The 15,671-nt window shown below is 39.1% G+C and overlaps 2 protein-coding genes across 2 annotated transcripts; both read left to right on the forward strand.

The window, feature by feature from the left end:
• Positions 1-7,655: 7,655 nt before the first annotated feature.
• cytip (cytohesin 1 interacting protein) lies at positions 7,656-11,964 on the forward strand. The gene is made up of 8 exons (XM_014997080.2): positions 7,656-7,922; positions 8,229-8,278; positions 8,417-8,471; positions 8,575-8,677; positions 8,872-8,965; positions 9,053-9,119; positions 10,483-10,549; positions 10,778-11,964. Exons 1-8 carry the CDS (start codon positions 7,755-7,757, stop codon positions 11,245-11,247), a joined length of 1,074 nt encoding a protein of 357 aa, XP_014852566.2. The 5' UTR covers positions 7,656-7,754; the 3' UTR covers positions 11,248-11,964.
• A 1,480-nt stretch (positions 11,965-13,444) lies between these two features.
• On the forward strand, positions 13,445-15,458 carry ermn (ermin). Its single transcript, XM_014997100.2, has 2 exons — positions 13,445-14,825; positions 14,910-15,458. Exons 1-2 carry the CDS (start codon positions 14,312-14,314, stop codon positions 15,272-15,274), a joined length of 879 nt encoding a protein of 292 aa, XP_014852586.1. The 5' UTR covers positions 13,445-14,311; the 3' UTR covers positions 15,275-15,458.
• The last annotated feature ends 213 nt before the right edge of the window (positions 15,459-15,671 follow it).

The raw sequence follows: 15,671 nt of genomic DNA on the forward strand, positions 1-15,671 counted from the left end.
ATGAAGGCTACCAAAGAGCAGGTTGAAAAGAATGAACCTGGATTGGTAAATTAGTAGAAAATAAAGACAACAACCTCACAAGGTTCACTTAATTCAGTCTCTTTAAATATAAATACATTTTAAATAAAACATGGCCTGTCAGTATTGACTTTATGAATGGTTCTTTGGTCAATATGTAACAGTTTGTGCTAACTACTTAGCATGTAAAAGGCTAATGTGCTATGTGAACAAAGTTATTCTCTTGTCTGAGCTGTATTCATTAACGCAGCCCACAGATATTAACCATTATACAGCATAATATTCTCATTTTACTGTTTCATATTTCATTCTGTGGAAGAGGTTCAGTGAAGTCTGATTAGATCGTCGTAGCCTGCAATTCAAAATGTGTTCAATAAGTGCTCTAGAATTTCTAAAATTAGGCCTTAATCTTTCAAAAATGTACATGTAATGTGTATTTTAGCAATTCATTTGTTGACTGTTTTAAGAATTCAGTTTTATGGAAAAGGGGGAACATTATATTAATTTATATATTTTTGTACAAGTCTAAGACAAGGTACGGCCAATCAAAAGTGATGCATAATAATGGGGGTTTTCTAAACTTAGTAGGATAATTAGGATAATTGATGTTGCCTACAAAGCCTAACCAGCAGAGAGGGAGAAGTTACAAGGATTTGTTCACCGTTGTGCTAGAGTGAATCAATGTGTGTGTGCGCAAGAGTGCCTGTTTTAGTCTCTGGTTGTTAATATTTGTATATTGTATGAAGATATCTATCATTGAATTATGAAATTATAAAACTGCACCTATGGGGAAAAAACATATGCTTTCCTTTTGATTCATTTCTTACTCTAGGCCAGGGGTCCCCAAACTACGGCCCGCGGGCCGGATCCGGCCCGCCACGTCATTTGGTCCAGCCCCCTGAACAATGCCGGATCCGGCCCGCCTCCTCATACCAGAGAGCATTCAGTGTTTTTTTTTCATATATTGTATTTTCCGGTTTATATGTGGATTTTTCTTCAACCACCAGGGGGCTTTTGAGCAGAAGTGAAACTAACTTTCCCTCAATGGAATACATACTAGTCAGTCCCAGTCACCGTTTCACTCACGGTTTTTTCCATTTGCATTCTGGGTAAAAATCTATCTAAAAGCGCGAATGTGTCGTCGCGTTATCCCCCCCCCCCCACCCGCTCGACAGTTTCAAAGACAGAACAGCCTCCTACCCCCCCCCCCCCTCGACAAGAATTTTCTAAGGTTTCTCTCTACAAAACCTGAGACCGCCCCCGACTAGAGAAAGGAACAGCTATGTGGCCCTCGCAGGAAAAAGTTTGGGGACCCCTGCTCTAGGCCCTGTTTGTCTGCTCAGTTGCAGATGACATACATGCTCCTACACAGCAGGGAAAGTATTGAACGTGTAGAAATTTTTTCACAACGAACAAATTTCTTTTTGGGCTGTTTGATATTAAATTTGCATCAAATGTTGGCAACAGCCCAAGTAATCCATAAATACAAATAAATAAAAACATGTAAGTCCAGAGAGTGGTGTAAACGAGAAGTATTGAAGGTGCTCACTGACATTTGCTCAATACTTGGTTCAATAGCCATGTTGTGTGGAGACATAGCAGCTTTTATTGCTCAGGTGTGATTGACTTATTCTTACACACAAAATATCCTTAAAACTTGGAAGGTTTTGGGATCTTCTGCCATGCACCAGATCTTTAGATCTTACAATAGATTTTCAGTTAGATAACGTTTTGTGATTCTGCCCATCTTTCAGCTTGATTTTTATCTTTTTTCTTCTGACAGCAACTGAGAGTTTCCTTGGCTATGTGGTCAGGACCATTATCTTTCTGAAAAATCTGGCCTCGTTTCAGATTCCTTTCTAATATGTTCAGTCAAATCCTTCCTTCAGATACAGTCTGCCAGTACAGCATGCAGCAAAAAGCCCCACGCCATGATGTTCCCTCCTTCAAACTTCAGTGTCTGTGGTTTTTGGTTGGACATTTGTTGCCACAGCTCCACCAAATGTATGTAATGACATCCAATGAGATAAATGTTATTCTCATTTGATCTAACAAATGTTTCCTAATTTTTCAATAGCTTGTGCTAGTGTTCTGGTGCACATTTTAAGCAAATTTATGCAGCACTGAAGGCTTGTGCAGTGAGGCCATGCTGCTTGAATGCGTTGCTTATCGTTTTCACAGAGGCAAAAAACAGTTTCTGCTATTCCCAGGCCTTTCTGATGCTTTTTTCTGAGCAGTTCTGGCTCTCGGAAAACTCTTCTCATCATTTACTTTAACACATCTGTCATACAGTACATATTCTGAGGACCAGGTCAGTGGTGCTCAATTGAGTATTCAGAAGTTTCAAAATTCGCCTTTGACCAATGCTGTCAGGATGTTTTGCTACAATAATGTAGTAATGGTCTGGAGTGAGTAGACCATAAACTGGGACTCAAAAAGCTGATGTTAATTTGCTCTTAAAGGACCACTTTCTAAATACTAATGACATTCAATTATATGTTTGACTTGCAGTGGCTTTTCATGTTTTTTTTTCTTCAGAATTTCAATACTTGTTCCCCGATTTATTCCCCCATATCACACATGATTTATAGCCTTATTTGAGTAGATTTTATTGCATGTTTGCATGGATTAGTAGGCTGTTTCTGATATAGTCCATATCTATAGCACTATTAGAGTTACATATACTAACCTCCCCCCTCAACACGCACACACACAAAACATTGACATATTAAACATCCATTTTCCCCAAAATGGAAGCTCAGTCTGAATGAAAAAAAGTGTGCTGTAACAGCATCCAACCCATATGGAAAATATGATTTTATCATCCTTGATTTTCTCAAATTAGTTCAATTCAGCCATGTAATCATTTTACTTCCTTGCAAATAATGAAAAGTGAACACAGCCATTCTGTCTCTGCAGATTAAACATTGAAGCTTTATATGCTTGCGCTTTGAATTTATTTCACTGAGTTGTGTTGATTTTAAGCCAATTTTACCTATTGTGTCATATATCAGATTGCAAAAGGGTGAAAGTAAAGCATGTGATGTATTTTTTATTCCAAAGACGATTGATCAGTATGTCCGATTTCTGACTAGTGTTTACTGTGTAAAACAAACAAGTAGCTTCATTCATTTAGATTCGATCTTCATTCATGTTAATCGGTTGTTACTCATTTGTGAACTTTGTACACTCTATTTTATCATTTCTTCCCAGCACTATTTATTCTGTATAAAATGTTATCTGTGTGTAAATAAACTGTTCTTCATGTTCCGGCTGCGTTGCTCTCATATTGCAAATGTTTCTGAAAGCTCAGATTGTGCAAAACTTTGCAAACTGCTGCATGTGAGGCAAAAAAAAAAAAAAAATTTCCCAGAGCAACTTATCTAAAGCAGGTCACTTTTATCTCCGGTACAACTCTCTTTACTTGAACTCGTGTGACTCATCCCTGCTTTCGTTTCTGACGCTCTCCACGCGTAAGCTGTTAATGACCGTTAGGCAGAGGAAATAAAGCTGTAACCCTGAAGCTGTCAGCACTACATAAATGAGTCAACGTCTTTAACATTGTGCTGTGTTGCTGTAACAGATTTTACAGTGATGGCTGTCAACGTATAAAAGGTTACACGGTGTCACTTGCCTGAGCTTGAGGAGATGCAATTATAAACTGCTAGCTAAAAATAGATATAACTAGAAGTTTTAGTGACTTTCATTCAATCCTTTAAGAGCGATGCATTATAGTATTCATTCAGTAAAGGCAACATATAAAGAGACATTTAGTATTAAAAGACTGTGAGGTTGGATTTGTTTTCGAAAGCTTGTTGTAAAAACATAAGCAAATGAATAAAATTGAACTGCAATGAAACTGAGTCTACAGGAAAATCAAACGCATCACTATGCAGCATCCTTGGGTTTCCCCTAATCTCTTTGGGTTCTGCATCCATGCACTTAATCTTTCTTCCGATCTTCTAAAGTGATGTCCCTCCTTTATGGACAATGAGAATGGCATATTTACTTTTTTTTTCCCCGTCATGGCGTACGACTGAAAAATGTTACTCCTTCGCACCCAAGGATTGTCCTAATCCTTGGCCCAGAATTAGGTCAAAATTAAAGTGGTTTCTTTAGGAAATTGATTACTCATAAAATGTTGCACATATAAGTTGCAGTGACGTTGTGTTTCATCTTGCTGCATATGGTGAATTGCATAAAACAAAATTTTTTTATGTTGATTTAAACGTGAAAAAATAAGTTGTGTTTTGTGAAACGGAATGACTCATATCACTTCTTGTGTTGCTTGTGCTGTGCTCCCATTATTTATATTGTGTGTTCTAATAGTAAAATGTACGGTGCCTAAGGATGTCATTGTGTTCCTTTTCTATTGCAAACTGAATGATCAGCTGGCCGTCTTGTACTGAAAGTTCAATACTTTATGCACAATGAGTCTCCTGGGTCAGTTGATAGAAGATTTTTTAATACCATTTAGCAAAATAAACCGAACTTTACAGCATTGTATCGGAACTAGGATGCGATTAAAATCAATGTTCTTAATAAACTGAATCTGGAGGTATGATTGGCTACAGAGATCATGTATTTCTCTGTTTATTAATTGCATCTCTTGGTGCATTGAGATGACATTTGTTGTGAACTAGTACTATAAAAATAATCTGAATTGAATTATATTGCATTCCCTTACATGCTGTCTCGGCAAATTCTTCCCAAGTAAAAATATTTATTAAAAGTTCCCATGAGACAAACGATTAATTGCAAGAGCTATAGGCTACCTTTGCACCTGCTTTTACACATGAAAGAGATTACTCAAAGCTTGAAGCATGAAGGGAAAAAAAAAAACAAAAACCTTTGCAGTCTCCAAAGCAAACCTAAGAAGCATCCAGAAAATACAGAAAAAAAAGACCATGAGATGAGTTTGAAATTATTTGACCAGATACCTTTTCAGGCAGAGAAACTCCAACAAATGATGAAACGTGTGGGTGGTTTATTGCTGCTTGCGGAACTGTGCAGCATAAAACAACTGAGAGAGAAAAAAATAACCAATGACACATTCAAAGGCCTTCTGTTTTAAAGCTGAATGGAAAGTCAACTGTTAATCAAAGTAACGTTCATATGTGCACTGATAAAACCACCAAGGAAACGCTCAGAAAGAAGGAACGAAGCTTCACTCAACAGCTTAGCATTGAAACCCACTGAAATGAAGTTGGGGGATTTGAAAATGGCAGCACATGTGAGAAAACCATGGTGGATAAATATGCAAATACAAGAAGCTACTTCTCCAAAGAGAGGTTACAAGTCTATGAATATAGATCTATAACATGTGATGTTTACTTGAGTTGATAAAGGTGTGATTTTCATCCTTATCTACCACCACTCTTGCTTTCTTGTCCAGATCTGATAAAAAAAAAAAGTTGGCGGTTTACAACAATCATTTAATGAGCTACATTACTGAAATGTTTTATTTATTACAGTAAGTCAACACATAATATATATTTATTGCACATAGACTGAAGTTTCCAAGCCTTCATTTTGATAATTAGTTTTTTTTCACCTAAATTATTTTATGTTGTTAAACAATATTACAATCCCACCATTAAAAAAAGCTAAAGATTTTTAATACACAAATGTGCACGTAAACATACTTGAACGTTGTTATACAAACATCTAAGTCTTATTGCGACACATACTCTGATTTATTGAAAATGACTTTCCCAAGCTTTTCAAAACATGTTTCTGTTAGCCTTTCTGATATGACAGAGAAACGCATGGTCTCACAGGAGAAAAGAAATCATGAAACTGAAACACGGCTGGGGTTTTAGCGTGTCCTCTGAAATGGGACATCTGTGCTCCAGACAGTCTCGTGGGTAGCTGGCCAGCGTCGCTGTTCGGGATCAGTGGGGCAGAGTGGATTTGCTGTGATGCAATCTGCCAGATGAGGAATCTTTAATCTGTTTGTACTGAGGTGAAAAGGTTTGCTGGCTACTGTGGAGCATGAAGATTAATGTATGTGAACTTTTTTCACATTTTGCCACCTTACACCCACAAACTCTGATACCATTTTGTTTAGATTTTATATGATAAGCTAACAGAAGGTAGTGCATAACTGTGAATTTGAAGACAATATGTAGTTTTAAGAATTTTTTTTACTAAAAAAAAAAAAAAAAAAATGTGTCACACATTTCTATTCAGTTCTAACAAATGAATATTATTTGATGCAAACCCTTCTTTTGTAGCTTTAGCTGTTTGTTAAATGTTATTGACCTGCTGGAAAATGAGCCTCAGCCCTCAGTGCTGAGCATTAGACCTACTGGAACAAGTAAACTTAAGGATTGTTCTGCATCTCTACAGTATGAACCTTCCACCGCCTCAATATATGTGTGAGGTTGTTGTTCGCATAAAAGCCAAACTGGTAACTGTTCACTCTGGTCACTCTCATGAGAGACTTTAAATGTGGTTCACTATCGCCTTCTTTTTGATAATCTTTTATAAAGACCAATTTTGTTCCATATACTATATCTGACACATGTCTTATATGCTGTTTTTAGGTGAATGTCTTGCCATTTTGGTCATTTGTACACATCCCCCCAATTGCCTAACAGTTCACACGCAGTTAGAGTAGCACTCACCAAACAGGCAAAGCAGCAAGGCAATATCTAAAAAGTATGTTCATTTTTCTATTCCTCTACAAGTTGTTGAATACATGCAGCAGCATATTCTACTGTTTCAAATAAATTTGGTAAAAAAAGAGTGAAAGTATGAAGCCATAGGGCTCTCCAGAGCTGTGGATCTCTGCAGCTCTTCCAGAGTTACCATGGGTCTCTTGGCTCCTGCTCTGATTAAACCTCTTCGGTTTAAGTGGACTGTCATGACTTGGTAGGTTTGCAGTTCGTCCACACTTCAGATCTCTGAGAGATGCTTGAAGCTGCATCACTTTCCTTCTACCCTAAAAGCAACACTTTGTGTATAGCTATCACATAAAATCCTAATAAAACATACTTTAAGAGTGTAGTTTGTTGTAATGTAACAAAAATATTGAGGGGTGAATATTTTTGCAAGGTTCAATTCATATGTTTGAAAACATGAGTGATGCAGTGGGACAACATGCACCGGACTTCAGCTTCTCATCAGTCCTCGTCCTCCTGACTTTTGAGCAGCCCGTCTGTGTGATTCGTCTTTTGATCCAACCGTGTCCGATGCCTCCAGCCAAGTGACCCATGCTGTCTGTCTCAGCAGTGTTAAACCAACCCACGACAAAATCTGCCTCTTGTCTGTCCCCATCAGACACGTCTCCCTGCTTGGCAGAGCACAGGACTGAGACTTTAAGCCCATTGAGAAACTGAGAGAGGAAAAAGGGGAGAAGCAGGTGCCGCAGAAGCAGTGAGGTGGCAGTTTTCTTGTGCGCTACTGATTCCTGACAGACCATAAATCAAATTGCCAGGATTGCAAAAAGTAGAGGGGACTGTTTGAAGGGGAATTATACAATAGCCTCAGCATTTTACCTCCTTTTCTTTTCAATGCTCTTCTCAAGAAACTGAAAAAAAAAGGTGAACGAGGGTTAACAGGAAAGAAGGTACGCGAGTCTGAGATCTGCAGATGCAGGTCCACCACAACCATCACATGACACGGATTTCCTCTTTGACACATTATTCTTTCGGCTGCACACACAGGGCCGGGCCACACAATTAAACTGCTCCTGCAGGAGGAGGCTATGGTGCTTTGAGAACTACTCCACCATGCAGTCCACCATGAATATCAATGGACTTCAGCGACAAACCAGCCAAGAGAACTGCAATCTGGATAACACTTTGAAGAAGAAGGCTGCTCTGTGGTACCGGCGCTCACTGAGGGGGAACAATGACCGACACCGACAGAACACCAGCACCCTGCCCAGAGGTTACAAGGTGAGACCACAGCTCGAGAGCAGCTTGCAAGCATAAGAGCTGAATATTTTATATTTTAACATCTGGAAGATGTGACATGCTGCTGTATGCTGAATGAAGCAGAACTGAGATTTTTATGTAAAAGACATGTCACAAAAGTATTTAGAACAAGGTGACAAAAACTGCCTAAATAAATGTAACATTTTATTACTGTTTGGAGGTGTACAACATGCAATTAAAGTTATATCAGTATGAACTATTTTAATTATTTGGAGAAGATCAAAGCTGTTAGAAATTAAAGAGGAACTGTGCATTCTCCCTCTGCAGCCGAAGCTCACCCCCACCAACTCTCTGGTCGATTACATGGACCCACAAAGGTAAATAAGTTAGGCTTTATGTGCAATTTAAAAAAAAAAAAAAAAACATTCAAAATTTACCCTGGTAGCCATTGAAAAATGCCACTGAGAAACAACATGTCTGAAAATAATCATTGTTGCATTTATGTCCCATCACAGAACCACATTTGTGTTGGAAAAACAAGACAACGAAACATTTGGTTTTGAAATTCAGGTATGCCAGTTCACCTTTTTACCAACATTATGAATGATGCATTTAAAGTGTTTAAGTGTTTTCTGTCAGGCTTTTGTCTCAATATCCTGCATCTCGTTTGCAGACATATGGTTTGCAGTTAAAGAGCACGTCTGAAGTGGAGATGTGCACCTTCGTGTGCAACATAAAGGAAGACAGCGTGGCTGAAAGTGCTGGCTTGACCGCAGGTAGTCCACCCACTTCCTTGCTACCCTATAGACCCTACACAGTCACACATCAATACTGTAAAAAAAAACAAAAAAAAAAACGATGGAAACATCACTCACCACATGTCAGCTGAGCACGCCCATGCACACTAACAACTGATGCTCGAGTGGCGTGCATCTTCTCAAAGTTGTTTTTATTTTTGCTGTTGTCGCAGGAGATGTTATCGTCACCATCAACGCGGTCAGCATAGAAGGACTGTCACATCAACACATTCTTGACCTTATAAGAAAATCAACCAATAATCTAAAGTAAGTGACAATATCATGGTTTTGCCAGAACAAAACATAAATCACCTTAAAGAAGCAGTTTTATAACAGGATTTCATCTGGTTTCAGGTTGGAGACTGTGTGTGGCAACGTTGTGAAGAAGATAGAGCTTGAGAAGAAACTCAGTCAGCTCCAGGTGTGTTCCTTGTAGCATCAAATTATACTACACCACACTACTGGGGACAATTATGGGTTATAATACCCAACATCAGATGGCAGAGAGTAAAAAAGGAAGATAAGGGAATTAAAATTGGAAGAATAACCTTTGACTCATCAGCTTCAAACACCAGAATTGCACAACAGAAATTGTTGCCCATAACCAGGCTTTAGGCCCAGTCATGACTTGTCATTCGGTTCATGTGAGCTCTGACGACCTATTTTCAGCGAGGCTGACAGAGAAAGCCTGTCATAACAGCTGAGGTTCCAGCCAGAAAGTCACTCTAAAGGCAGATGATTTCAGTGGCTTCACAAATGAAAATGTGCCAAAAGAAAGTAGCAATAACACTCAGAATGCCCAAAGCATGACTAAATGACAAAAGAAAAACTTTTTGCTTAAGTTTTATTAAAAAAATCTGATGAAAGTCGCAAAACATATGGTGCAAAAAAAAAAAAAAATCATTTATCACAACTGAATCCAAACAAGGTGATCAGGGTTCCCAGCCGAACAAACTTTCATTTGATCTGGTTGTCTTAAAGTCTCCATCAGAGTTCCACAACTTCCTGTTAGGAGTTGTCATGAGAGGTTGATCAGCCAATTAGAAGCTGACTTTGGTAAAGATCCTTTACCAAAGGATCCAGAAAGAATGTAGTTTATTCATTTAAAGTACATTCCTTAGACTAGACAGAAAGTATAAACAATCCATCATGGTAGATTAAACTGTATCCTGACTGGAGAGGTTTTGATACTCAAGCTTTTAAGTGCAATCTTACTCCTGAACAAAAAGACAATCACATACTGAACACATTAAATATTTAAAGTTAGCTCATCCATAAATAATCATGTATTATTTTAAAGGTTACTGAATTTCTAAATTAGCAAAAACAACATGACAAACAAATGTACATGTAATGTAGATAAAACGTAGCATAACTCTAAGAGAACTGAAAACTTGTGATCAATTATGTAGATGACAGTGTTTTCTTGCTAAATCAAAAAAGTCCTGCAATGACAATTTCATGGGAGGTTTGCAAAAGCGAACAAATGCACGTGAGAAATCAGATCAAAAGGGTTCTCAGCACTACACCATCAAAATATAAACCGTCCTATTTTGCTGTCAACACGCTGTATGAGCTATAAGAAGCCAGAATCACCTGCAAGCTAAAAACATCCACACTATTTTTTTTTCCAATCACATGGTGGGCTGCGGCTCAACCTGTAGCCATCAATCTTCTCAATGAGAGGCACTCTTTAAATCAAATGGGTCATTCTGAGTTTGTAAATGTTGTGACACATTTTAAAAGAATTAACCTTGATTTTTTCTTTTTTCCTGCCCATGCAGCAGTCCTTGCGTGAGAAGTTGAAGGAGTTTCAAGCGCTCTCATTACAGGAAAGAGGTCTGATGCGAGGTGAGAGCTCAGCTGTCAGACCACAGCACTTCCTTTCACACTGCCTCTGTCATTTCTTCTAAGCTGGCCTGTTTTTTTATTGTGAATTACTGCAGGGTGTCGACTTCAGATAATTTAGATTAAGGTGTTCCCCTGAGAAATGCACAGACAGCTTTCAAACTTCCTGTTGCATACGCCATTTCTTGGCAGTTGGGCGTTTGTGTGACAAAGACTCTTTTGTGCTTCCAGATAATTTAAATGACAGCAGCCTCAACCTGCTGATGGACCCTTCGGGTATTCTGGGCTCCCCCATGGGGCGCCGGGGTCGGCGTTTTTCCAGCGACAGCAGCTACAGGAGTGGGATGACAGACGACAGCGACCAGGCCAGTGTGTTTGGGGATCTGAACTCGCCCAGTCCCTACAGCGCAGCCAGCACCACGGATGATGGCTGCTTCTTCTCAAAAGACTTCCCCCTGCAGGACGGGCCGAGGAGGACGTCGTCGTCCAGCCTCCACCACCAGGCCTTGTGCCGCTCCAGCAGCTCCAGTCTGGCCGGCAGCAGCACCTCTCTGTCTCCGTCCTGGGAAGAAACAAGGATCTCATCCCTGTTTGGGACTCTGCCAAGGAAAAGCAGGAGAGCCAGTGTGCGCAAACAGATCTTTAAGTTAATTCCTGGACTTCAGCGATCAGTTGAAGAGGAGGAGATGGGAACAGCTTGAAATGTTCCTCATGAGAGCCCTTGACGTTAAGGAGTGGTTGAAAGTCGTAGCAATAGACACTGATGAAGTGTTTTCTCACACGTCAAGTGAAGACACAAGTTTACTCCCATGCTTTCTGAGCCTTAACGTGAGCCGAGCTCGACATTTGGACTAAAACTCCAGTGCAAAAGCATTACAAAAACCAATGCATGTTAAGTGAATGTAAGAAGCTGGCATGTATAACAGATTAACATACATCCTACTAACTTGAATATTTCTTTCTTTGTGCATCTCACACAGAGCAGCATTAATGACATTTTAAATTCCAGGTATAATCCTTACTTTGGATTTTAACATGTCACTGTTTTGACCAAAATGAACACATCAGATAAGCAGGCAGCACTTACAAGACTTTCAGGTGCTTGAAACCAAAACCAAATCTGTAAACCATGTATGTCTGTTAAGTTCATAACAGGATGTGGGCATGAGCGTACTACTTAGCTTCTTTTTTTTTTTTTTCCATTTCCAAAATTACTCTCAGACACAAAAGGATACAACTTACTTTCGGTCCACAGAAGCAGTGCAACTGCTTTCCTAATTTCTTCATATTCTGAAAAACTGTATGCTTGTGAAAGCAACTGGAAATGTTTTGTTTTTGATGTACGCTTTATTTTGTTCACTCAAGATTGTATATATGTAAAAAGGCTTTTAATCAATAAACACAGTTGTTATGCACTGCTTGATGTGCCACAATTATTTTTACTGCTTACGCACTGAACAGGAAGAAAAGACAGACAAACTACGTATGTGCAAGCATAATATGCAAATCATTTTGGTTACTTAGAAGCAGCCAATAGCGGTTCTTTAAAATTACAAGCAGACTTCTTACCTGTTTCCTGCTGCAGTCGAACAGATAAAGAGAGACTAACTGCTACTGGGCACCGGGAAACCATGATAACCCAAACCTGAGTCATTTTTCTCTTGAAACCAGGTCATGATGATGCAGCAATAGAGATAAGAATCCAATCCCTTGCTTAATCTGTAAGTTTGCAAAGTTAAAAACAGAGTTGCTGTTTCTATTTTTCATTGCACCTTAATCTTACTGCTGAAAGAAAGAATAGAAACATACTGAAAAAAAACAACAACAAACAAAAATACAATGTATTTGTATTTAATTTAGGGATGTGAGCATTTGATCCCAACATTACCCAACCAGAATTCTGGTTCCACACGTTGTTTATGTGCCCATGAGACACACACGTCCATCATTCAGTCAACTACGGATGTTCCTGAACATACCTTTTGTGCACCAAGCATGTCTGCCCACATCTTCTGGTTTTCACATTTCTCCACCAAAGAGCTAACAAGAGATGTCAGGGCCAACACTTTATATCTGTACAAGCCTGCAATGTAGATTTTTTTTTATTAATCCATTTATTAAAAAAGGCATAGCATTGACTACACTTGTCCTAATTCTTAATCTCAATGCAAAATCTTGCTTCCCATGGTAAAGATGATGAATATTGAAAATAAGATGGTTAGCCTGAAACTTTACAAGCTGTTAATGATCTGAAGAAAGTAACACAGCAACTTTCAGTAACCAAGAACACCGCTGGCCATGCATGACGCTGCAATGACTCAAAATCTTGCAACCCATAGAAGGCACATGTATAATTATGTCTTCTGCTTACCAGTGCTTGCGAAATCACTCAGAGAAAGGAAGAAATGAAGTTCTGCGGTCAAATGAAACCAAAATCGAGCTCTTGAACGTCGACTTGACCGACCATGTTTGGAGGAAGAGAAATGCTGAGGTTGATCAAAAGAGCAATCATCACACATGAAGGAGAAAGCATTATGCTTTGTGGATAACTTTCCGATCAGTGTGCACAATGATTTCACCTCATTATGAGGCCAACAGACAAGGCCATCAAACATGTGAACTACCGTCAGACACAAAAAGTGGACACTAGCATGGCCGTGATCAAAGAAATACCCCCAAAGCAACAAAGAAGTGGATAAAAAGCATACAGTTCACCTTGAAACCTTGCCTGTTTTCAGACCTCTTCTAGAGAAATGTGTGGAAAAAGCAGAAGTTTTGCAAAGGCAAATCAGTCAAGAAATGTAGAAAAATGTTTTCTGGAGAGAGATGTATACCTCTCCACAAACAAGAAACTCATTTCTCGTCATTGAAGTAGTTTTGGACTACATCACGCTGTGCTTTATAATGAAGATGCTCACAGTGGCTCTCAAAATGATCGTTGCTTTATTTTTATGAGGTAGCACTTAAAACTTAGTATGTCAAATGTTGATTGTACGAGCTAATTATCGAATACCTACAGTATGAGGTGAGAGGACTTACCTTCGAGACGGAATTGGTGAGTCATTGATCGTGTTGTTGGCTTCCGTGCTAGCTTAACCGCCTCATGTTATTGGTATGGTTGAACGAGTCAGTTAGCCTTAGCTAATTGCCCTAATAGCTAAGTCGCTCTATGCAGTTTTATGGTCCTGTTAGCCTTATTGCTAACTAGCCCCGCTAGCTAATCCTGCCCTTTTGAATAGCATTGGTAGAATATGTGGGACTTTTTTTTTTTTTTTTGCCTGTTTCTCTAACTACTACATGAAATTATTTTGGAATTTATTCTGATTGTGAGTCTACTGAATAACAAGTTAAAATCTGAGTGGTTGAAAAACTTAAGGCCCCAACCTTATTAAAAGCTGAAGAAACATTGCAGTGTAACAATGTATATTAAGTCACAGTCATGTTTGGGGATGTATACTAATACTAAGTGAGACTTTTAAGTTTTACAGAAAGCTGAGATTTAAGAACGAGAACAATTGCTCCATATACAGCTGGTTTCACCACAATGAACCTTTGTTGGGCCACAACAAAACCCCTGTTCTTCAGTGAGTCAACAAAACACACAGATTTCCATGGTACAAACGCTAGAGAGCACCATGCAGACCCCTCCCGAATCAACTGTGGGCTGGACGCTTTCCTCGCTCTTTAATGAACGACAACAACATGCTGGAGGAAGACGTGACTGTTTTTGTTTAGCTTTAGATTCAGCAAACAGAATCATAGACGATGGCAACAACTCTTTCAAACGAATCAAAACTCAGAGCTGATGAAGAAGAAGATGCGCAAGCTTCCAAGATACTGGAGATTATTAATGGGAGAACTGTTGACCCCTCAAAAGTGACAGAAGAGTCTGAGGACAGAGAAGTTTGGTCAATGGAGATGGGAGATGACTCGGTGTTCTACAGCGATGAGGAGCACGCTCAGTTGGACAAGGAATCTGCCAATTTACCTGGCTTCAGTGGCAAAAGGTGCAAAAATCTTTTTAACAGTGTGGCAGATGGTGAAGACAACCAACAGATGGAGACTAATCCAGGAGAGAAAGGAAACTTGGAGATGAAGAAGGAATTGAACCAGTGCATCATCTGGACTGAAGAGGAAAAGCAGAAGCTTGAGACATTTACTACTAAAAGAATGCATGTTTCGGACCCTGGGGAATCATCTGCAGAGTCTTATGTCACTCCTGGAAAGTTTGGGAAAACTTCTGGAGAGTTTGTGCAGCAAAATAAAGCAGCATCAAATGGTATGATATTCTTAAAAGTCTTGGGAAAACAAATGTTTTAACATTTGCATTTACAAATGCCTACTTTTGCTTCTTATTTTTCAGCGGACCAAGTTAAGAAAGAGGAAGTGATGACAGAAGCAGACACCTCAAATCGACACCTGTTTGACTTACTCAACAATGACGGTTATATAAAGCTGAATGGGGATGCAGAATTTCTTCAAAGACTGTCTGGTGCTGACAGCCAGAGATCAAGTGACATGCAGCCTGAGGGAGATGTGGAAGCAGACTTCCTGCAGTACCCCAGCCAAGGTCAGCTGAACCTGCCTGGGCCAACGCAATCTGACTGCAGCGCCTTCAACCACCTCTCCTCCTCCAAATACAGCACCGTGTCCTACCGCAGGATCCGCAGAGGCAACACGCGACAGAGGATAGAGGAGTTTGAGTTCCTGCTGACGAGTAAAAAATAAAAAATAACCTGCTTTTCAAATCTATTAAGAAAAAAAAATGTAGGGCCAAACACATGACTACAACTAGCTTACAATGTGTTCCAGCTCTGAAATGTGAAATGTATGTCAGTAGTTTCAGAAACCCAAGATGATATTCACAATATACTTACATTTGTGACGCTCCTAAATCTATTTTAATGCCGTTATGTTTGAGAAATGCCTAACATTGCTGTTATTTATTTATTGTGGATATGTATGTTATACTAATTTGGGGATCTGAATGGTTTATTTGAACCAAAGAGATGATCATACAACAAACTGCAATGATTAAAAAAAAAAAAAAAAAAAGAAAGTATTAGGCACACATGTTTGAATTTACCGAGGATTTTCTGGGTCAAATTTATAAGCAGATGCTCAA

This window comes from Poecilia mexicana, unplaced genomic scaffold, assembly GCF_051168715.1.
Source record: "Poecilia mexicana isolate PSO_F unplaced genomic scaffold, ASM5116871v1 scaffold_2, whole genome shotgun sequence".
Taxonomy (NCBI): domain Eukaryota; kingdom Metazoa; phylum Chordata; class Actinopteri; order Cyprinodontiformes; family Poeciliidae; genus Poecilia; species Poecilia mexicana.